Source organism: Moschus berezovskii, chromosome 22, assembly GCF_049115385.1.
Source record: "Moschus berezovskii isolate FMDL1 chromosome 22, NW_MosBer_1.0, whole genome shotgun sequence".
Classification (NCBI taxonomy): Eukaryota; Metazoa; Chordata; class Mammalia; order Artiodactyla; family Moschidae; genus Moschus; species Moschus berezovskii.
The window spans coordinates 15,212,907-15,234,301 of record NC_142481.1 but is presented as its reverse complement, the minus strand read 5'-3'; the positions used below and the strand labels follow the sequence as shown (position 1 = coordinate 15,234,301).

At 52.7% G+C, this 21,395-nt stretch overlaps 1 protein-coding gene across 5 annotated transcripts in view; it reads left to right on the top strand.

Moving 5' to 3' along the window:
- RYR1 (ryanodine receptor 1) overlaps window positions 1–21,395 on the top strand; it is a 127,895-nt gene that overhangs the window by 60,828 nt on the left and 45,672 nt on the right. For 2 of the 5 annotated variants that reach the window (XM_055412237.2, XM_055412234.2), the window contains exons 54-79: window positions 405–545; window positions 874–948; window positions 1,049–1,124; window positions 2,169–2,292; window positions 2,593–2,708; window positions 4,545–4,612; window positions 4,709–4,830; window positions 5,291–5,340; window positions 5,745–5,805; window positions 5,933–6,171; window positions 7,797–7,878; window positions 8,389–8,519; window positions 8,757–9,089; window positions 10,010–10,250; window positions 11,697–11,784; window positions 11,890–11,982; window positions 12,525–12,542; window positions 13,750–13,920; window positions 15,423–15,482; window positions 15,741–15,878; window positions 16,431–16,543; window positions 16,741–16,837; window positions 17,069–17,175; window positions 19,200–19,251; window positions 19,394–19,462; window positions 20,997–21,096. In XM_055412237.2, the coding sequence (XP_055268212.1) occupies window positions 405–545; window positions 874–948; window positions 1,049–1,124; window positions 2,169–2,292; window positions 2,593–2,708; window positions 4,545–4,612; window positions 4,709–4,830; window positions 5,291–5,340; window positions 5,745–5,805; window positions 5,933–6,171; window positions 7,797–7,878; window positions 8,389–8,519; window positions 8,757–9,089; window positions 10,010–10,250; window positions 11,697–11,784; window positions 11,890–11,982; window positions 12,525–12,542; window positions 13,750–13,920; window positions 15,423–15,482; window positions 15,741–15,878; window positions 16,431–16,543; window positions 16,741–16,837; window positions 17,069–17,175; window positions 19,200–19,251; window positions 19,394–19,462; window positions 20,997–21,096 (2,965 nt within the window). The remainder of the gene's footprint in view (window positions 1–404; window positions 546–873; window positions 949–1,048; window positions 1,125–2,168; window positions 2,293–2,592; window positions 2,709–4,544; window positions 4,613–4,708; window positions 4,831–5,290; window positions 5,341–5,744; window positions 5,806–5,932; window positions 6,172–7,796; window positions 7,879–8,388; window positions 8,520–8,756; window positions 9,090–10,009; window positions 10,251–11,696; window positions 11,785–11,889; window positions 11,983–12,524; window positions 12,543–13,749; window positions 13,921–15,422; window positions 15,483–15,740; window positions 15,879–16,430; window positions 16,544–16,740; window positions 16,838–17,068; window positions 17,176–19,199; window positions 19,252–19,393; window positions 19,463–20,996; window positions 21,097–21,395) is intronic. The other 3 variants (XM_055412238.2, XM_055412236.2, XM_055412235.2) reach the window with 2 other exon arrangements.

Genomic DNA, 21,395 nt, shown 5'->3' with positions numbered 1-21,395 from the left:
TCTCCTCCTATCCTCAATCTTTCCCAGCATCAGGGTCTTTTCTAATGAGTCGGCTCCATGGACTTTGCCTTCTGGCAAACCTGACTGCCTCCCATAGATCACAGACTCCTGGTGTCTCTTCTTTTAGAAACAGTCAAAGGGACTAGGTTTGATTCCTTGACCATACAACTTAACTTCTCTGAGTCTCATGTGTAGAGTGGGATAATGAGAGCTTGTTTGGGAGGCTGTATTACAGGGCAGGTAAGAGACTTGGTTTTGAATTCGGACTGGACCACTTCCTAGACATATTGTCAGGGTTTTCCCCTTCTTGGGACCCTGGAGGCCAATGAGGCTGAGACTGGAGGTCCTACCTCCCCCTTCCGCTCACCCCATTCCACTAACTCCACTCCCTCCTGTGCACCCAGGACAAAGAGATTTACCGCTGGCCCATAAAGGAGTCCTTGAAGGCCATGATTGCCTGGGAATGGACGATAGAGAAAGCCAGGGAGGGTGAGGAGGACAAGACGGAGAAGAAGAAAACCCGGAAGATATCCCAAAGCGCCCAGGTGGAGGCGGGGCTGGGGCAGGGGGTGGGGTCATGACGGGGTGGAGAGCGGCTAGAAGAAGGGGCGGGGCCAGGAGGGGTGGGGCCAGGTAGGATGTGGGGTCGAGAGAGGGAAATGGGCCAAGGGATGCAAGTGGGGTCAGCGGTAGCAGGGAGGCCAGGAGTGGGGTGAAGGCTAAGAGATTGGAGCCTGAAAAACTGCAAAGGGCAGAAGAGCAGAGGGTGGCTTAGAGGCAGGCCTTTAAGGAAAGGTCGCAGAGGAGGGAATAAATTGGGTTGGGGCCTGGGCTTCCTGCAAACCAATCAAGCTCCCCCCAACTCCACCCCAGACCTATGATGCAAGGGAAGGCTACAACCCGCAACCCCCCGATCTCAGCGGAGTTACCCTGTCTCGAGAGCTGCAAGTGAGTCTTCTGGCCCTTTATTTGGGAACATGGAAGTGTCTGTGGTGAGAGGAGAACATCCTCTGAATGTGGCCCTTGACCCCTTTGCATCCACTCCTAGGCCATGGCGGAACAACTGGCAGAAAATTACCACAACACATGGGGACGCAAGAAGAAGCAGGAACTGGAAGCCAAGGGTGAGGGTGCCCACCACACCCCTGCACAGACTCCCCTTCTCCACAGTTCCCCTAGTCACAGGCTCCAGAGTCCTAAGGGCCTGGGTTAGAGTTGTGTGACTTTGGACAATTGCTTTCACCCCCATTGAACCTTCCTTTCTGTGTCTCTCAGTTCAGTTCAGTCACTCAGTCGTGTCTGACTCTTTGCGACCCCATGGACTGCAGCACACCAGGCTTCTCTATCCATCACCAGCTCCCAGAGCTTGCTCAAACTCATGTCCATCGAGTCGGTGATGCCATCCAACCATCTCATCCTGTGTCATCCCTTCCTCCTCCTGCCTTCAATCTTGCCCAACATCAGGGTCTTTTCCAATGAGTCAGTTCTTCCCATCAGGTGCCCAAAGTATTGGAGTTTCAGCTTCAGTATGAGTCCTTCTAGTGAATATTCAGGACTGATTTCCTTTAGGATGGACTGGTTGGATCTCCTTGCAGTCCAAGGGACTCTCAAGAGTCTTCTCCAACACCACAGTTCAAAAGCATCAATTTTTCAGCGCCAGGCCTTCTTTATGGTCCAATTCTCACATCCATACATGACTAATGGAAAAACCATAGCTTTGACTAGATGGACCTTTGTTGGCAAAGTAATGTCTCTGCTTTTTAATATGCTGTCTAGGTTTGTCATAGCTTTTCTTCCAAGGAGCAAGCGTATTTTAATTTCATGGCTGCAGTCACCATCTGCAGTGATTTTGGAGCCCAAGAAAATAAAGTCTGTCACTGTTTCCATTGTTTCCCCATCTATTTGCCATGGAAGTGATGGGACCGGATACCATGATCTTAGTTTTTTGAATGTTGAGTTTTAAGCCAGCTTTTTCTGCGTCTCTACAGTGAGGATCATCACAGCGTTTACTCCTGAAGGGCTGTGGGGAGCATCTGAAAGCAATATTTGGTTATTCTTATCTCTATATTACTATAATTATGCACACTTTCAACTTCAGGGACCACGTCAATGAGAGATCTGGGTTCTCCCTCCCACCAATGCCCCTAATTTCTGCTTTGCTGCCCCAGGTGGTGGGACCCACCCCCTGCTGGTTCCCTACGACACGCTCACGGCCAAGGAGAAGGCACGAGATCGGGAGAAGGCCCAGGAGCTGTTGAAGTTCCTGCAGATGAACGGCTACGCGGTCACCAGGCAAGAGGGCTGGAAGTCGGGTCGGGGAGCGCTAGGGATCACGCGCGGAACCCCAGCATAAGCTCGGTGAGGCAAATCCTAAGTAGCGGAGGCGGAGCCAGAGACAGGAAGCTGATAGGGTGGGGCTGGGGCAGAGGGGTGTGGCCTGTGAGGGGAGGCGGGGCCAGAGGGGAGGAGTCTAAGAAGGGTGGGCCCTGGAAAACGAAGGTGGGTCCTGGAGAAGTCCAGGGGAAGCTGGAAAGAGGCGGGAAATACCGTTGATCTGGGTCTGAGCTGACCCTTCGCTCCGCCTGCACGCAGAGGTCTTAAGGACATGGAACTGGACACGTCTTCCATTGAGAAACGGTTCGCCTTCGGCTTCCTGCAGCAGTTGCTGCGCTGGATGGACATTTCTCAGGAGTTTATCGCCCACCTTGGTACGAAGAATTCCCTCCCTGTGCCCACCGTAGCTGCAGTTTCATCTAGGGACCCAGTTCAAGCGTTTCTGTCTCCGCCCCCGCGCCCTCCCCATTTAATCGTTGAGCCAGACATTGTTCTAGGGACTGAGAATAGGACGATGAACAAGATAAAGATCCCTGTCTTTCGGCGACTTACATTCCCGCAGTGGATACATTCCCGCGGTGGATTCAGACAATTAATGTTGGAAATAACGTGATCACTTAGTGTGTTAGAAAGTGATTAGTGTTATGGGGAGAGGAATACACTAGAGTTAGCTAAAGAGGGCTGGGAGTGTGGGTAGGTTGTAATTGTAAATAGAATATTCCAGGAAGCTAGGGAGAGAGCTACTTGGTCATCTGGGGAGAGTAAATCAGGCAGAGGATCAGCCCGTGCAGAGGCTGCAGATGTATTAGGAGGCCCGTGTGGCTGAAGCAGAGTAGGGTGGGTAGGGTGGTGGGGAGAATGAGAGGAAATGGGATCAGAAAGGTGACAGATCACACCAGACTTTGCAGGCCATGGTGAGGACTGTGGCTTGTTACTGAGTGAGATGGTGCCCTGCGAGCAGTCTAAGCAGGAGAGGACCCTGGTCTGCCTTGGGTGTTCACAGGCTCCCTCTGACTGCCTGTGGGGGATCAGGAGCAGAAGAGAATTAGAAATGGGAGATTCTGGGCCTAATTTGAAGGCTGAGGCTGTTGAGATGTCTTGCAGATGCCTCTTATATGTCACTAAGAGAACATGAGTTTGGGTAAACTCTGGGAGTTGGTGACGGACAGGGAGGCCTGGCCTGCTGCGATTCATGGGGTCACAAAGAGTCTGACACGACTGAGTGACTGAACTGAATTGAACTGAAAGAGTCACAAGTGGGGCCCCTGTAAACCAAGCTTCCCCCAGAGAGCCACCCCAGAACCCACAAATTCTCTTCAGTTAAGTGAAAGGCCCAGCAGGATTCACTCACACACCTCACCCCAAATCCCATGTGAGTGGGACCCCTGTGCTGCACACCCTCCTGGAAATTCCCTTTCCTCCCAAACGTCAGTTTCCTCATCTGTGAAATGGGGATTCTGTTCACTATAACCAGCAGTGGTTCTGTCCCTTATTTGCTAAGTGACCTGAAGTAAGCTATTGCACCTCAATTTCCTCATCTGTAAAATGGGGACGAAGGACCAGCCAGGCCTTCCATGTTGGGAGGAGATTTTACAAGGACTTTTCTCACAGTGTCAGAGACATAGCAAGTGTTTAGTAATTAAGCCTTATTTTATTATTATTATTTTAAAAATATGAATTATTATTATCACTATGATGATGATGATTGAAATGATTTCTACTTTAAAGTTAAATCTAGGGGACTTCCCTGGCAGTCTAGTGGTTAAGACTCCATGCTTCCAGTGCAGGGGGCACGAGTTTAATCCTGGTCAGGGAACTAAGATGCCACAAGCCATGCACTGCAGCCAAAAAAAAGGCTAAATTTAGCTTTTAAAATTTCCCCTCCTCACCTACCACAAATTCTTTTCTTCCTGTCTACTCTGACTTCTTTTTTCATTTATTCATTCCATATTTGCTCAGTGCCAGGTGAGGAGGGGGAATGGCTTTACACCATTCCAGTTTGTCCTCCTCTCCATTTTCAGCATCAGGAAGGGATTGATCAAGGAGTTGGGATCAGATGAAAACAGGGAAGACAGGTTTACCTCAAAGTCGACAGCAGTGACTTCATACCAGGAGCTTATCTCCTGTCATACCCTCAGTCTGCCCCATCAGAAAACCCTGAGTTCCCTAGACTTGAAGCCACCATGACCCCTATTTGCCTTCCCCACCAGAGGCCGTGGTCAGCAGTGGACGAGTGGAAAAGTCCCCTCACGAACAGGAGATTAAATTCTTTGCCAAGGTGAGAGGTGGCCACAGAAGCTGAAGGAGGCTGGGAACTGGTGGGCTTTCCTCGCCCTCCACTCAATCCCCTTTATCTCTTCGCCACGCCCCCCAGATCCTGCTCCCTTTGATCAACCAGTACTTCACCAACCACTGCCTCTATTTCCTGTCCACCCCAGCCAAAGTGCTGGGCAGTGGTGGCCACGCCTCCAACAAGGAGAAGGAAATGATCACCAGGTGCGCCCCCCCGGGACTTCTGACTCAGACCCCTGACCTCATGGCGTTGTAATCGTGGGTCCTTTTCTCTCAACCTTGGACTTTAAAGGCTCTGTCCTGGGTGCTGGGCACTGATCAGTCGACCTGCAGAGGTGATTGAAAGGCTAGGGTGACAAACTGTCCTGGTGTGCCCCCCCAGGATGCGGGACTTTCAGGCAGACTGGGATGAATCGGTCATCCTATCAGAAAGGCAGATCAGCCTCCCCATCCCCAGCATCCCAGTTCCTGCTTGCGACTCTCTAGCTGGTTCATCCTCTGCCCCTCCCCATCCCCCTGTCTCCTTCATCTTCTCCCCCATCATCCTTTCTCCTCCTGGCTCTGTCCCTCCCTCCCTGTCTTCCCTGTCTCTCCTTCTCTAACTGTGTCCCCTCGCTGTCCTCACTCCCCGTTTCCCCTGTCCTGTCCCTTTCTCTTTCTTCAGCCTCTTCTGCAAGCTTGCGGCTCTTGTCCGTCACCGAGTCTCTCTCTTTGGTGAGTAGGTCTGCTCCCCAAGCCCTTCTCCCCAGTCTTCCCTCTCTTTGCCTCTTGACAACCTCACCCTGAAGAGGTATGGCCCAGGTTCATGCCTTAATGTGAACAACCTTCACTGTTCTTCCTCTGGACTTGGACGTGGAGTGGGTAGTCCTGGGGGTGGGACAGTGGCTGGGAGAGTCCTGGGCCCTGCCACCTTGGAGTTCCCAGGCTCCTCACCAGACAGTGATGGCCCAGAGCTCAGGGCTGGGGTGGGGGTGGGACCGGAAGAGGGGTCACAGGATGAGGAGGGGACAGGGCCTATGGAGTGGGGGTGGGGGTGGGAGGAGAGAGATGAGGTTGGTGTAGAGGGAGGTGCTGTCCTCATAATCCTTCCTTCACCCAGGCCCACCTTCCTCCCCCAGGCACGGATGCCCCAGCTGTGGTCAACTGTCTTCACATCCTGGCACGCTCCCTGGATGCCAGGTGGGGCCATGGGTCACAGTGCCTGCTCCCATTCTACCCCTGCCCTCGGCCACCCCTACCCCCTGTTCTCCTGGACTCTCTGCAATCTCGAATCTCAGATTGCAGAGTGCCCCCACTTCCCTCCTAGGACCGTGATGAAGTCTGGCCCCGAGATCGTGAAGGCTGGCCTCCGTTCCTTCTTTGAGAGTGCCTCGGAGGACATTGAGAAGATGGTGGAGAACCTGCGGCTCGGCAAGGTGTCACAGGCACGCACGCAGGTGAAGGGCGTGGGCCAGAACCTCACCTACACCACCGTGGCCCTGCTGCCGGTCCTCACCACCCTCTTCCAGCACATCGCCCAGCATCAGTTCGGAGACGATGTTATCCGTAAGGGCCACTGATCCCAAGGGCCGGGGTGGGGCTGCGAGTGTCAGTTCCACCAACACCATCCATCCCAGTGTGCCTGGTAGAGTTTGTGGGTGTTTCAGTGTTACGTTTATTGAGAGGTTTCATTGCCGTAAGCAAAGTGTGCATTCGGTTCAGTAAATTGGTAGGGAACAGAATGAGTTAATCAGAATATTCATTCCACAGATCTAACAAAAGACCCTCCTTCGCTGTAGCTTAAGCAAGTTACATGTATATTTCTTTTAAAAAACAATTTACTTATTTATTTACTTTTGGCTTTGTTGGCCTCCCAGGTGGCGGTAGTGGTAAAGAACCCACCTGCCAATGCAGGAGACATAAGAGACATGGGTTTGATCCCTGGGTTGGGAAGATCCCCTGGAGGAGGGCATGGCAGCCCACTCCAGTATTCTTGCCTAGAGAATCCCATGGACAGGGGAGCCTGGTGGGCTTCAGTCCATGGGGTCACAAGGAGTCAGACACGACTGAAACAACTTAGCACACACACACACACACACACATTGGGTCTTCGTTGCAGCACACGGGCTTCTGTCTAGTTGAGGTGCGTGGGCTTAGCTGTCCCTTTGTTTTACCTTTCACTTTGGGTGTAGCTTCCCAGGTGGCTCAGCGGTAAAGAATCTGCCTGCCAATGCAGGAGACGTGGGTTCGATTCCTGGGTTGGGAAGATCCCCTGGAGAAGGAAATGGCAACCCACTCCAGTATTCTTGCCTGGAGAATCCCATGGGCAGAGAAGCCTGGTGGGCTACAGTCCATGGGGTTGCAAAAGAGTTGGACACGACTTAGTGACTAAACCACCACTACTTCTGATGAAGGTATCTCCAAACTTTTTGTTGAACTCTTGAATATAAACTGAACACACAGTGACACCTCATCCCTAAATATTCAGCCTGCAACACCTAGATGTTGCAGAACCTTTTCTCCTGTAACCACAATTTCAGTATAACTCTTAACCTGACTATGGTTAGATTTCCCCATTACCCTCAAAATGTTTTTGATTTGTCTTTTAATTCAGAATTCAATGAGGTTTCTCTCACTGCATTTGGTTGTCATGTCTCTGTAGCCTCTTTTCAATCTAGAACAGTCCCCCGACCCCTCAGGACATTTAGGAAGTTGATGAGGTTCTTAACCTGGCCTCCTGGGGAGTGTGTGGATAACCGAGATTGAAGTCAGGATTGGAAGTCTGTTTGCATGTTCTGGAGACAGTGTCCAGCATTATCATCAAAGAGATCCATGACCCTTCTCCAAGGAAAGAACAACTAGCCTTTATTGAATGTCTGCTGTGTGCCCTGTCCCAATTGCTTTTCGAGTATTAATTATTAATATTAATAATTATTTTAATTATATTAATTAATTATTATAATTAATAATACTTTCTGAGTATTATTTCCAAGTATTGTTTAATCTTCACAGCAACTCCGTAAGGAAAATACTATATTTATCCACATTTTACAGAGGGAAACTGAGGCCAAAGCTAGTAAATGGCAGGCTGGCTCTACAGCCCCTGCTCTTCAGTCTGTCATTTGGAGACAAGGGAGGGGGTTGGGGGAGGACCGGACTAACCCTAACCCCACCCTTCCTCCCCAACTCAGTGGATGACGTCCAGGTCTCTTGCTACCGAACACTGTGCAGTATCTACTCTCTGGGGACCACCAGGAACCCTTACGTGGAAAAGTAAGGAGAGAGATAGTTTGGGGCTGGGGTGGGGACTGTCGGGGCTCAGGGACGTGAGGGCTCAGAAGATGGGAGTGAGTGAAAAGCAGGGAGATGGTTTGTCTTCAGAAGACATGCGCACTGTGGCCGCTGCAGTTCCTCAGTGTGGCCACGTGAGGGCGCCCAGAGGAAGGCCAGTGAAGGTGGCCACAGGCCCTTGGCACCGGGATGCTAGGTTGTTCTCCGCTGGCAGGGGGCACGCAGAAACTCTGGTGGCCCACGGGAGCCAGGCATGCTGGGGGCAACTGGGGAGGGCGGCTGGCAGTGCCCAGATGGGCTCTCCTGAACCCAGATCACCGATGGAGCAAGAGGACATTCAGGAAACCCAGGGAAATGGCTGCATCGGTGGTCACCGGTGAATGGCAGCTCTGCTCCTAACGGTTCTGGGAGAGGCACTTCTGTGGAGGATGGGACTGGGATCCAGGACTGGGCAGAGGGGGCTTGGAAGCTAAGTACAGCCTTCTCTTCCAGATTGCGGCCAGCCCTGGGCGAGTGCCTGGCCCGCCTGGCAGCGGCCATGCCAGTGGCGTTCCTGGAGCCACAGCTGAATGAATACAACGCCTGCTCAGTGTACACCACCAAGTCTCCCCGGGAGCGGGCCAGTAAGTGGGGTGCGGCTGGGGCAGCTGGCAAGGGTTGTCTTCCGCCACATGGGGTCCAAGGAGACCCATTGTGAAAGTAGTGGGGTCCAGTCTGGGCCCTGAGGTGTTGAGGATTCCCCGGCTTGTGGGTGCTTCAGATCAGGGAACCCCAGTTTATGGGGACACAAGTTTGTGGTATGGACACTGAGGTCGGGGCATGAGGAGTTGGCATGCCCTGACCCCCTCCCTGTACCCCAGTCCTGGGGCTCCCCAACAGTGTGGAGGAGATGTGTCCCGACATCCCAGTGCTGGAGCGGATCATGGCTGACATCGGGGGGCTGGCTGAGTCGGGGGCCCGCTACACGGAAATGCCACATGTCATCGAGATCACGCTGCCCATGCTGTGCAGTTACCTGCCCCGCTGGTGGGAGCGCGGGCCCGAGGCACCCCCACCTGCCCTACCTGCCGGGGCCCCTCCACCCTGCACAGCTGTCACCTCCGACCACCTCAACTCACTACTGGGGAACATCCTGCGAATCATCGTCAACAACCTGGGTATTGATGAGGCCACCTGGATGAAGCGGCTGGCTGGTAGGTCTGGCAAGTGCGCAGGTCCAGAGAACTGGGGCCAGTGTCCTGGGACTTGGGTCCCTGGATCTCAGAGGGAGATCTCAGGGTCTGTGGTTTTCTGGGAATGGGAAGGAGTCAGATCTCGGTTTTCTCGGATCACAAGGCCAGAGATCATTCCCAGGAGCCAAAATCTCAGGGTCATAGAGTCCGAGATGGATGCATGGATCCTGGGAATTTTCCAGGCTGGATTTGGAATTTCTGGATCCTTGGAAAGGGTTAGGAGCTGAGTCAGAAGGTTGAGTTTCTTATACGAAGTGTCGGAGAACCAGGTCAAACATCGGGGTCCCTGATATGGACAGTTAGGGTTCTGGGTTCAAGGTCAAGAAATGAGTCTTTAAAAGGTTGGAATTCCTGGTTCATAAGTTCCATGTCAGGGGTTGAGTTTTGGATCAGGGCCAAGCTAAAGATCAGAGCTGGGGTCAGAGGCCAGGGTCAGAGGCCAGAGAAGGTAAGAAGCAAGAGGTATTGGTCAGAAATCATGTGATGAGCTCCATCTGGGTATAGACCAGGTCAGAGGTTAAAGACTGGAGTGAGATATCATGGGCTAGGGTAGGGTATCAGGTTAGGATTCACTTGTTGGGGTCAGAGGTCAAGCACCTGTGTCAGGCTAGAGGGTCACAGTGTCAGGTCAAAGGTTATGGTGGGTGGGATGAAGATTCAGGAGCTATGTCAGAGGTCACAGTCTGAGGTCAAGCATGGGGTCATAAGTCCACACTGGGGTCAGACAGGGTCAGGCTGGGATCAATGTTAGGTTCTAAGTCAGAGGTACAGATTGAAAGTCAGGGATGGGAACAGAGGTCAGGGGTGGGATCAGAGGTCATAGATGAGGTGCTGGAGTCAGCAGCCGGCCAGCAGCCCATGCGCCCTGTCTGCTCCTGCAGTGTTTGCCCAGCCCATCGTGAGCCGGGCCCGGCCGGAGCTCCTGCACTCTCATTTCATCCCCACCATCGGGCGGCTGCGCAAGCGGGCGGGGAAGGTGGTGGCCGAGGAGGAGCAGCTGCGCCTGGAGGCCAAGGCAGAGGCCGAGGAGGGCGAGCTCCTGGTGCGGGATGAGTTCTCTGTGCTCTGCCGGGATCTGTACGCCCTCTACCCGCTGCTCATCCGCTACGTGGACAACAACAGGTCAGCCTGTCCCCAGCTGTCCCCCACACCCCTCAGCCTGGCCTCTGGCTTCCCTGGACGCCTTCTGACCTCTGGCCTCTGACTTGCTATATACTTGCAATTCCCACTTCATCCCACCCCACCTCCTGACCCCCAGCCCCCCTGTTGCTTATGGACCAATGGAAGCCAGCCTGTGTTTGCTCCCGTTCTGCTCCTTTAAACGTCCTGAATCTGAGGCCCTGTGAGGATTGCAGTGTTAGCCAGAAGGAGCTGTATTTCCCTCCTCCAGCACTGTGTCTCCCCGCTTGGGTGGACAGGATGCCCGATTTGTGTAGTGGAGTCCAACGGTCAGGCCTTCCTCCATCAGTGGTCTCCACCCAGACCTCGCCAGCCTAATTTGCCCCAGAAACATGAGTCTTTGTAAAGAGCAAGCTCAGATATCAATCAATTGCTAAAACATCTCCCTAAAATCAGAGGCACCATTTAAAGGATTACGAAGTCTTAGGTGCAGCCAGATCCAGGGCTTGAACAAGTTTCAACTTCAAGTTCCATCTTTGCTTGGAAAAGATTTTATGGTTGTACTAGGGCTTTGTAAGAAGGGTTTCATGGATTGATTAGTTATGTCTGTCCCGGGAGCAGAAGCACATAGCCATATGCATGCTATATATATCTTTGCACACTCATCTCTGTGCACGTGAATGGATATTGCTGTAGGATAGATTCCTAGGAGTAGGAGTGCTGGGTCGAAAAGTTTGGACAAGTAAAGCGAGGTATATTTGACACAGTGAAATGCTACATGGCAGTGAAATCAAACAGATTGTTGTAGCATGAATCTCACAAACATCAGGTTGAATGAAAGAAACCAGAAAATTTTAAAGAGAGTACATATCATATCATCTTTTTATGTAACGTTCAAGAACAAAGATAATTCATGGTCTAGAAGCCAGGAGAAGGATATCTTTCAAGAAGAGGATGGGGGCACAAGGGTACTTCTGGGGACTGGAATGTTCTTTTTTAAAGAAAATTGTTTATTTACTTATTTGGGTGTGCTGGGTCATAGTTGTGGCATGCAGGATCTTTAGTTCTGGCATATGGGATCTAGTTCCCTGACCAGGGGTTGAACCCAGGCCCTCTGAGTTGGGAGCATGGAGTCTTAGCCCCTGAACCACCAGGCAAGTCCTTAGAAATGTTCTATTTCTTGACTTGGGTGGTGGTTACCCAAATCAAGTGTGTTCACTGGACACTTTATACATATGCTATACTTCAATAAAAAGGTTAGAGACAAAATAATTTTCAGGAATTGTCATTTATAATTTTTAAATCATCTGAATGGCCAGATTACCCTAGAAAGCTCTCCCTCTCCCATTTGAGTCTCTGGATGCCCTCCCCTGAGATCTCTCCCTGCTGCCCCCTTCCCTGGGGGTCCCTGCCCTCATCCCTCACCAGCCCCTTCCCCTGCCTGCCCAGGGCACACTGGCTGACCGAGCCCAACCCCAGCGCGGAGGAGCTGTTCAGGATGGTGGGGGAGATCTTCATCTACTGGTCCAAGTCCCACGTGAGTCCCCACCCACCTGCCCCTCCTGTCTGGAACCAGAGCAGCTGCTGCCCAAAGAGGCCCTCCCCCACCCTGTCTGATCCCCAACACCGCCTCCCCCACCAGAACTTTAAGCGTGAGGAGCAGAACTTTGTGGTCCAGAATGAGATCAACAACATGTCGTTTCTGACAGCCGACAACAAGAGCAAAATGGCCAAGGTGGGTACTTTGCTCTGGGAGGAGGACTTAGCTGGGAGGGAAGGGGGAACAGCCTCGGGCTTCCTAGCTGACCCTCATCACCCCGCCTGCCCTCCTTGTCCTGGTCACATTTCCTGAAGCCCTCGAGGCAGCCCCTTCCCCATCCTCCTTCCTCCCCATCTCCCCCATCTCTCAGCTCCATCCCCTCCCTCCTCCCTGCCTGCTGTCTCCTCCCCATCACCCAGCACCTCATCTTATTCCATCCTCCCCACCTCCCTCTTCCACTCCAGTTTCCTCCTCTCCCCTCTCCCACTTCTTTCCTCCTATTCCTTTATTCCACTTCCCCACCTCCTTCCCTCTCCCCTTAGCCTTCCCTGAACTGCCCTCTAAAGGGCAAGGTCAAAAGGACAAACCCACCACCCTTAGCAAGGTCTGGAATTCCCCGGCTGGGGATACATGTCAGGGTGGGGTGGAGGAGCTGGGGCAGGGCAGACCTGGAGGGGGCCTGGGGCTCTCGGAGGGACTGGGGTAACACTTCTTGTCTCTGTCTGCACCCAATGCAGCAGACGGGAGATGTACAGGTCAGCCCCACGTCTGGGACCTTCTGCATGGCTCTTGGCTAATACCCTCCACCCACCCGCCCCCAACCCCAGCCTCTGCTCTGCCCTCAGAAAACCCTTCCCCTGTTCCCTGCCTCTCAGCCTTGGCTTCCAGCCCCCTCCTCTTTCTCTTGCTCCAGCCCCCCTCCCACTAACTGTTCCCTTCCCGGCCCTCAACTTTTGGTAGTTGTTTTGTTTTTTAAAAAAAAACTTTTATTAAAAAAAAATAAAAACTCTCCTCTCAGCTTTCCCCAAAGCTTCAAAGCATCGTGGACTGAGGTTCCAGGGAATGGGAATGGGGGTGTGAAAGGCACGTGCATGGTTGGGTTAAAGGCCTGGGCTTGGGAATTAGACCGACTCAGGTTAGAATCCTGATTCTTGGCAGTTAGCTGTGTGACGTTGGTCAAGTGTCTTACCCTTTTGAGCCTTAGAAGGCATCTGGTCGGTGGCCCCCGGCCCCAGAGCTCTGCGAGGACCCAGTGAGATGCCGCATGTGCTGGCACACGGGTCACACTCTGTATCGCGAGCCGGCGCAGATGTGGCTCTGGCTGAAGCTTGCCACTGGGGGCTTTTCATTGGCATGACTGGGGTTGCCCTGGCCGTGGGTCTGCACCCGAGGCTCCAGAACACGGCTGTGGGACTCTGTGCCCCGTGTTTCTGCTTCCAGATCTTTCTGGACCTGTCTTTCTTGTATCTTCTGTCTTCCTGTCTTCTTGTTCATCTCTCAGTCTCTCGATCTCTTTCTTCCCTCTTCTTTTGTCTCTTGGGACTCTTCACTGTTCTACTTCTTCATTTCATTCTTGGGAACTCTGTCTGGGGCTCTGAGGTGGGGGTTGTAGGTGTGTTGTGGGGGCAGGAGGGGTGTCCTAGTGAAAGTTCTAAGGGGATTCTGGGAGAAGAATCCAGAGGTTGTGGAAGCCTGGAATTGGGGGAAATCTGGAAGGATTTGGGATAGAAACTGGGAATTTGGGATAGAAGCTTTGGTCTGTGAGACTCTGGGGTCAGGGCTCAGGGTCTGAGATGAAAGATCAGCAAGGTCTGGGGTGGAAACTGAGGTGGGCTCTGGGATCGGGGAGGGTCTGCCTAACATTCAGGCAAGGGACTGGAGTGTGGACAGTGGTGGCAGGGTGGGGCTGGGGCAGAGGCCAGACTGGAACTCAAACTGGCACTGAGCCCCGTGTTCCCACAGTCGGGTGGCTCGGACCAGGAACGCACCAAGAAGAAGCGCCGGGGTGACCGGTACTCCGTGCAGACGTCGCTGATTGTGGCCACGCTCAAGAAGATGCTGCCCATCGGCCTGAACATGTGTGCCCCCACTGACCAGGAGCTCATCACACTGGCCAAGACCCGCTATGCCCTGGTGCCTGCTCAGCCCCTTTCTGGGAACTGCCAGGGTCCAGCTCAGCACCCTACTGAGCCTCACTCAGCACCGCTACTAAACCCCCATGATCCCCCAGGGGCCCTCCCTAGGACCCTCCTGAGTCCTTCTCCAGGACCCTGAGGGCTCACTGGGCCCCCTAGAAGGCCCTGAACCTTCCCACACGATGCTGAGGGCCCCACTTGGGATGCTGTCAGAACTCTGGATCCTAAGGACCCTAACTGGGACCCCACTGGAACCCAGGAAGGCCACTAAGACCTCCCTAGGGCCCAAAGACCACATCGAACCTTCAGGAACCCCACTGAACACCAGCCCCACCTCTGCCAAACTTGCTAGAATCCTGAGGATCCACCTGAGACACTTTGAGCCCCCTTGAGACTCCTCCAAGTCCTCTGCCAGGACCTGGCCAAGTCCCTTGGGGCCCAAAGAACCCCGCATGATACCACTGGCCCTCCTCTGAACCTCTGGATTCCCACTGAGCTCTCCAGCTCACTCTCTCTTTTCCTCAGGATCCTGTGGATCTCTCCCCTTGGACTCTGTTAACACCCAACTGAGCCCCGAAGACTCTTAGGGGCCCGTGAGCAACCTGTGACCCTAAGTAGCCCCCAGAATCCTAATGACTTCTTCCCTAGGCTCAGAGAGAGGTTGAGACCCCTTCTAAGCCCTCTGGGACCCCCCAAAGAGGCTCCTGGAGCACCTTTTATCCATTATATGGGAACTCCCCCCCAGATCCTTTTCAGCCTCAGGGACCCAAGAAGTCCTCCCAGGATCCTGCCCCAAGACCCTTAGAACCTCCCCCAGGACCCTGCTAAGCACCCTGAGGATCAGCTAGTCCCCAGGACCCAGAAGACCACTGACTCTCCTCTGATATCACAAGCATTCCCTTTCCAAGAACCCTAAAGCCTCCTTTCCTCAGGACCTCAAGCTCCTCCTAGGACCTGTTGAGGCCTGCTGAAATCCCAGAGAACCCTCCTGGGCCCTTCTGACCCCTTAACTTGGTTCTTGAGCACCCCCTCTCCTGGGATCCTAAAGAACTCCCACCCTACTGATCCCTCCTTTAGTCTCTGTGTGAACCCCGCCAGTGACAGGTGATTTGCCTGACCACCTTGACTTCTGATGACCTTGCTGTCTCTCTTATAATTCCCCTCACCTACCTCTAATTTTCAAAAACTCCCTACCATCTCCCACTTACTCCCAGCCCCACTCTGACCCTCTTCTGACCTCCTTTTCTGACCTTTGAGGATATCCTCATGTCAACCCCTACCTCCTCTCATACCCCAACGAGGCCCCTCTAATCCTGATTCTTCAAGGTGCCTTCAAAGGCCACTCAGACTCCTCTCTGACCATTCCTGACCTCTGGATCCTTTTCATTTCTCTTGAATCCTCTCTTGGATCTTGGGGTGGTGGGGCTAGAGGGGAGACGGTTGTAGATCAAGGAGGATGCTGGGCCCTCCGGAGTGACCCAGCCTGGCTTGTCTCTCCAGAAAGACACAGATGAGGAGGTCCGGGAATATCTGCAAAACAACCTTCACCTTCAGGGAAAGGTACGCCTCTGCCTCCTCAATCTGCAACTGAAAGGGGCGCGTCAGGATAATAGCAAGAGCCCCAGCCAGCTTTTGAGCTCTTACTTTGTGCCAGGCATCGAAAGAAGGACCTTAACTCGTACTCAGTCTCTCAGTGAATCATCACGGCATTGAGTCGTGGGGTGGGGTGGGGGGCGGGACCCTCCGAGAAGCCCGGCTGAAGGAGGAGGGAGCGGACAGGGGAGAGGCCTCATGCCCGGACGATCTTCCCCCTCTCAGGTCGAAGGCTCCCCTTCTCTGCGCTGGCAGATGGCCCTGTACCGGGGCCTCCCGGGCCGCGAGGAGGACGCAGACGACCCGGAGAAAATCGTGCGCAGAGTCCAGGAAGTGTCCGCCGTGCTCTACCATTTGGAGCAGGTGTCTTACTGCCGAGTGGTCAAAATTTGGTCTCTGGGCGGGGCCTGGGGCGGGCCTTGAGCCTGTGGGCGGGGCCTTCGGGTGAACCGCGGGCCTCTGGGCGGGGCAAGGGGCGGGTCTTGAATCTTCTGTAGGTGATGGGCCTTGAATTTTACAGCGAGACTTAGAATGGAGGCTTTGATATGGGAGTCAGACCTGGCGCGCAATCTTGGGCCTAGCGACGGCTCCGGGGCAGAACTTCGGATCTGAGAGTCAGGCCGGGTGGAAATGCCTTGACCCTGTGGGCAAGACCTTGGGCGGGTCTTGAGATTGGGGCGGGGCCTAAGGAGGTGGTCCTGGGTTTGTGGGCGGGGCCAGTGAGGGAAATAGTTGGTCTGCCGCCGAGAATAGGTCAGAACTTTGACTCTATTGGCGGAGCCAGGATGTTCCTTCGGCCCTGTGAATCGGGCCTGAATTTGGACTGGGCACAGATAGGCATTTTCACTCGGGGCTGGAAGTGGGAACCAGACCAGGGGCAGAATCTGGAGCCATGACACATAATCCCGCCATCAGATCGAGCACCCTTACAAGTCCAAGAAGGCCGTGTGGCACAAACTCTTATCGAAGCAGCGCCGGAGGGCGGTCGTCGCCTGTTTCCGCATGACCCCCCTGTACAACCTGCCCACGTAAGACACCCCGCCTCCAGTGGAGGAAGGGAGCCTAAGCCGCCTTGGAGAATGGGTGGGTGAGGAGGTGAGAGGAGGGGGTGCGCACCCAGTGGGGTCTTGCGAAATAGTTAGGGGAGGCAGAATGGTTAGGGGAGGCGGTGCGAGGGACGTGCGTGGGGAAATCTTGCTGACGCCTCAAATCGTCCCCTGCGAAGGCACCGGGCCTGTAATATGTTTCTGGAGAGCTACAAGGCGGCATGGATCCTGACGGAAGACCACAGTTTTGAGGACCGCATGATAGATGATCTTTCAGTGAGCTGGGACCTGCCTGGGAGTGTGGGGGCAGATGGGTAGTGATGGGGCCCACCTCCAGGGGTCACCCTTCACATTGAGCGGTGTGGGAACAGGGGCCCCTGGCTTGGGCAGAACCAGGGGAGGGTGCAGGATGTGGGAGAAGAGAATAAAAACAGTCTAGCAGGGCTTATATGGGAGACAGGTGGGGACTCTGGAAGCTCCCACCCAAAGCCCCACCCCTCCCTCCAGAAAGCTGGGGAGCAGGAGGAGGAGGAGGAAGAAGTGGAGGAGAAGAAGCCAGACCCACTGCACCAGCTGGTCCTGCACTTCAGCCGCACCGCCCTGACTGAAAAGAGGTGAGACCCTTCCTGGGTCCCCAAGAGGGACCCAGAACCTCTGTGTCCTGGGAAGGAGGGACACCCACAGCTGATCCTTTAATGTCATTTAACTGGGACAGGCAGAGTCGCCTTGTACCACTGTGCAGACTGGGCACTTCACAGGGGCATCTCTTATCTCTTCTGAAGGGTTCACATCACAGGCAATATCAATTTAGACTTATTCTAGAAGAAAATGTCTTGTTCACATAAAATCAGTATATTATAGGGGCGAGGTCAGTATATTGTGATGCATTTCCAACAGATGGCAGTGAGGAACAGGGCACTTCTAATTAAGACAAAAGCTTCCTATGGGCTAATGGCAGTCTTGGGAATAAATAGCAGTAATAAGGGCGCTGCTGCTAACGGTAATGACAGGCAGTATTTATCGAATGCTTTTCATGTGTCAGGCATCATGTTAAACACTTGATGGTGAGATCCTCTCACTTCATCTTCACACTTTGAGATAGATATTATTATCAACTTTGTGTGTGTGGATGAGGAAATGGAGGCACAGAGATTTGTTTTTCTCATGGAACACCAAGTCAGAAGATAGAGAGTCCTGGGCTGGGCAGTGGCATAGTGACACTGACAGAGACCCAGGCTCATTCGGGATTTCTGCCCTGCCATTCTAAGCTGTTGCCTCATAGCTACAAAATGGATGCTGAACCTCCAGACATCATGACCACATGTCAGATAGAAAGAAGGAGAAAGGCTTTCCTCTAAGGAAAACCCAAATCTTTTTAGCCAAGGAACGCTCTCCATGGTGGGCTTATGCACATGGCCCATTGGCTAGAATTCTGACATCAGGCCACCACCAGCTGTGAGGGAGACTGGAAAGCCGAGTGTTCTGTTTTCTATTCTCTGGGAAAGCAGTGACTCTGGAGTTAGACTATCCAGGTTTAAATTCCAGTATAGACTTTGTGACATTGGCCAAGAAAATGATTTGTGCCTCGGTTTCCTCATCTGTATAATGGGACTAGTCATATAGATGACTCTTGAACAATGAAGGGGTTAGGGGCACTGATGCTGAAACTGAAGCTCCAGTACTCTGACCACCTGATGTGAGAGCTGACTCATTGGAAAAGACCATGATATGGGAAAGATTGAAGACAAAAGGAGAACAGGGCGGCAAAGGATGAGATGGCTAGATAGTGTCACCGACTCAATGGACGTGAATTTGAGCAAACTCCAGGAGACAGTGAAGGACAGAGAAACCTGGTGTGCTACAGTCCATGGGGTCTCTTAAGAATCGGACACAACTTTGTGGCTGAACAACAACAAAGGGGAATTAACCCTTCACACATTTAAAAATTCATGTATAACCTTATAGTTGGCCCTTCCTATCCATGGTTCTCCGTCCATGGATTCAACCAACGAAGGATCATGTAGTAATGTAGTAGTATTTATTGAGGGGAAAAGACCCCACATATAAGTGGACTCATACAGTTCAAACCCATATTGTTCAAGGGTCAACTCTATATCTACCTAGTTGGATTACTATGAGAATTAATGTTATTATATACAAACACTTAGAATAGAAACCAACCTAGAGTAAACTCAGGGGGTGTTGGCCATTGCTTCTGCCATCATTAGTATTATTATAGAGGAGATGCAAGGAAGTGGTTGATCATAGTTGTCAGGTGAGCCAACCAGTTGTCAGGTGGCAAGATAGCCCCAGAAGCTCCAGGGTTCCATCACACCATTGCAACAATCCCAGTGGAAAAGGAGCACTTCTATCAATAGCTTCAGCAAAACTCCCAGCATGAATTCCATTGGACCAGCCTGGATCACATTTCTTACTTATTATTGTAGTCAAGCCGATAGAGGGTACCAATGGGCTCAGCCTTGATCACATGCCCAGTCTGGCAATGGAGAGCCTACCCCATCGGCACCACACGGCCTGAGCATGGGGAGGACTGACTTTCCAAAGGAAATCTGGAGGCACTTATAAGATGGAGTTCCTCCATACTGGGTCCTGACTGTCTCCCCACTTACTTCCTTAGCAAACTGGATGAAGATTACTTGTATATAGCATATGCTGATATCATGGCTAAGGTGAGGCTTTGCCCCCATCTAGGGCAGATTCCCTTCCCTCCCCCCTGCCCCCAGCTGCAATGCCTGTCCACTGAAAGGGCTGGGATTGGACTGGGCTATCTTTTCTGTTCACCATCATCTCTAACTGATGCCCTATCCCCAGAGCTGCCACCTGGAGGAGGGAGGTGAGAATGGCGAAGCTGCAGAAGAGGAGGTTGAGGTTTCCTTCGAGGTAGGTGGGATCAAGTAGTCCCGGAAGAAAGGGGTGGGGGACCCTGACTCCATCATCCCCCATTCATTCAGCGTGTGTTCACAGAGCAATGCTGTGGGCCCAGCCCTGGGCTGGGTGATGTTGGGTTTATAGCTGTGACCAAGCCAGTCCACTGGGGAGATAGCTACATCAGGCAGACAATAACAGCATCGATATCCATGGTGGTGATGAGGGGAGGTGGGCAAAATGGTCCTGGCAGGAAGAAGGAGGCACAAGCAGTGGGGTCAGGGTGGGGGAAGCCAGGGAAGTTCAGGGGGTCGTGGGGACCCTGGCAAAACCCCTGATCCAGCCTGGGGGGAAGGGCTTCAGGGAGGGCTTCTCAGAGGAAGGGATGTCCGCAGAGAAGGATAAAAGAAATGTGCCAGATGAAGAAAAAGAGGAAAGTGTTCCAGGTAGGGGCACAGCATAAGCAAAGGGCAGACATTGAGAAAGTAGTAAAGGCAGTGAGCTCATCCTTTCATTCATTAAGGTGATCAGCAAGCATTTCCCCGAGTTTCTCAACCTTTTTTGTGTCAGGGTCCCCTTTGGCATCTGGCAAATCTATTCTAAGGATCATGTATTTATGTTTAGAAAATATTTATTTGGCTGCACTGTGTGTTAGTTGTGGCTCAAGGGATCTTTGTTGGGTCATGGGGGGTCCTTCATTGCAACGCATGGACTCTCTAGTTGTGGCTCAGTAGTCGAAGCACTTGGGCCCCAGTAGTTGCGACACCCAGGCTCTCTAGTTGTGGCTCAGGCTCAGTTGTGGCCTGTGCGCTTAGTTGCCCCACAGCATGTGGGATCTTAGTTCCCTGACCAGGGACTGAACCTATGTCCCCTGCATTGCAAGGAGGATTCTTAACCACTGGACCACCAGCGAGGTCCCTCAGAATAGTGTATTTAAATGTACAAAATAAATTAATAGCAGAAGAAATAAGCATATTAAAATAGTTACTAAAATATTATTTTAAAAATTTTGTGATACAGTAATATCTGTACCTCTTTATTAATCTACCAAATAACAAGAACTAACAGTGGACCCAGTAGCTACTGTAATTGATAAGTGGCGATGAACCAAAGTGACATTTCAAGATGTCTTCAAAAATAATGTGGTATGCAAACATCTGTGATTCTGATGGGTGACACAACCACAGACTGTGCTAACATTGCCATGATTTATGACCTCATCTACAATGGAAGGAAATGCTACATTTCTGCCAGAGGCTGGGAAACATAAACCTAGACCTTCCGCCCACCATCCATGTTCACAGATCCTGGGATTTTATCCATTGACTCCTTGAAGGTGTGTGGGGCCACATTACGACCACTCCAGGCCCAGCCCTGTGCTTGGTGCAGGAGACAAATCACAGATCTAAATACCAAGGGACAGAAGGAGCTTACAGTTGAAGGGGATGTGGCTGGATCAGGAAAAGCAGGGGTGAGGGCAAGCCTGTGAGGGGGAATTCAGGCTGTGGGCCTGGATTCACTCAACAACGTGGATTGGGCTCTGCTGCAGGAGAAAGAGATGGAGAAGCAGCGTCTCCTGTACCAGCAGGCGCGGCTGCACACCCGGGGGGCCGCGGAGATGGTGCTGCAGATGATCAGCGCCTGCAAAGGTGCCCTCCATGTGCATTTGGCTCCCCCCCGAGTACACCCATCCTGTCAACCGCCCGCCCAGCCCCTCTGGCCCCAGCAGGCACACCCTCCCACCCCTCCTGCATGTGATTTGCCCTCTTGCCTTGCAATTTCTCACTAATTCCTTCAATCCTGATCACCCCTGCCCACACACCCTTGCACACTCCTCTGATCAACCTTGCACACACACCCTTGCACACTCCTCTGCCCAGTTCTCTGACATTCCCCCCGGGGTGGCTGTTTTCTGGTGGGCGGAGAACACTGATTCCAAACTGAGCGG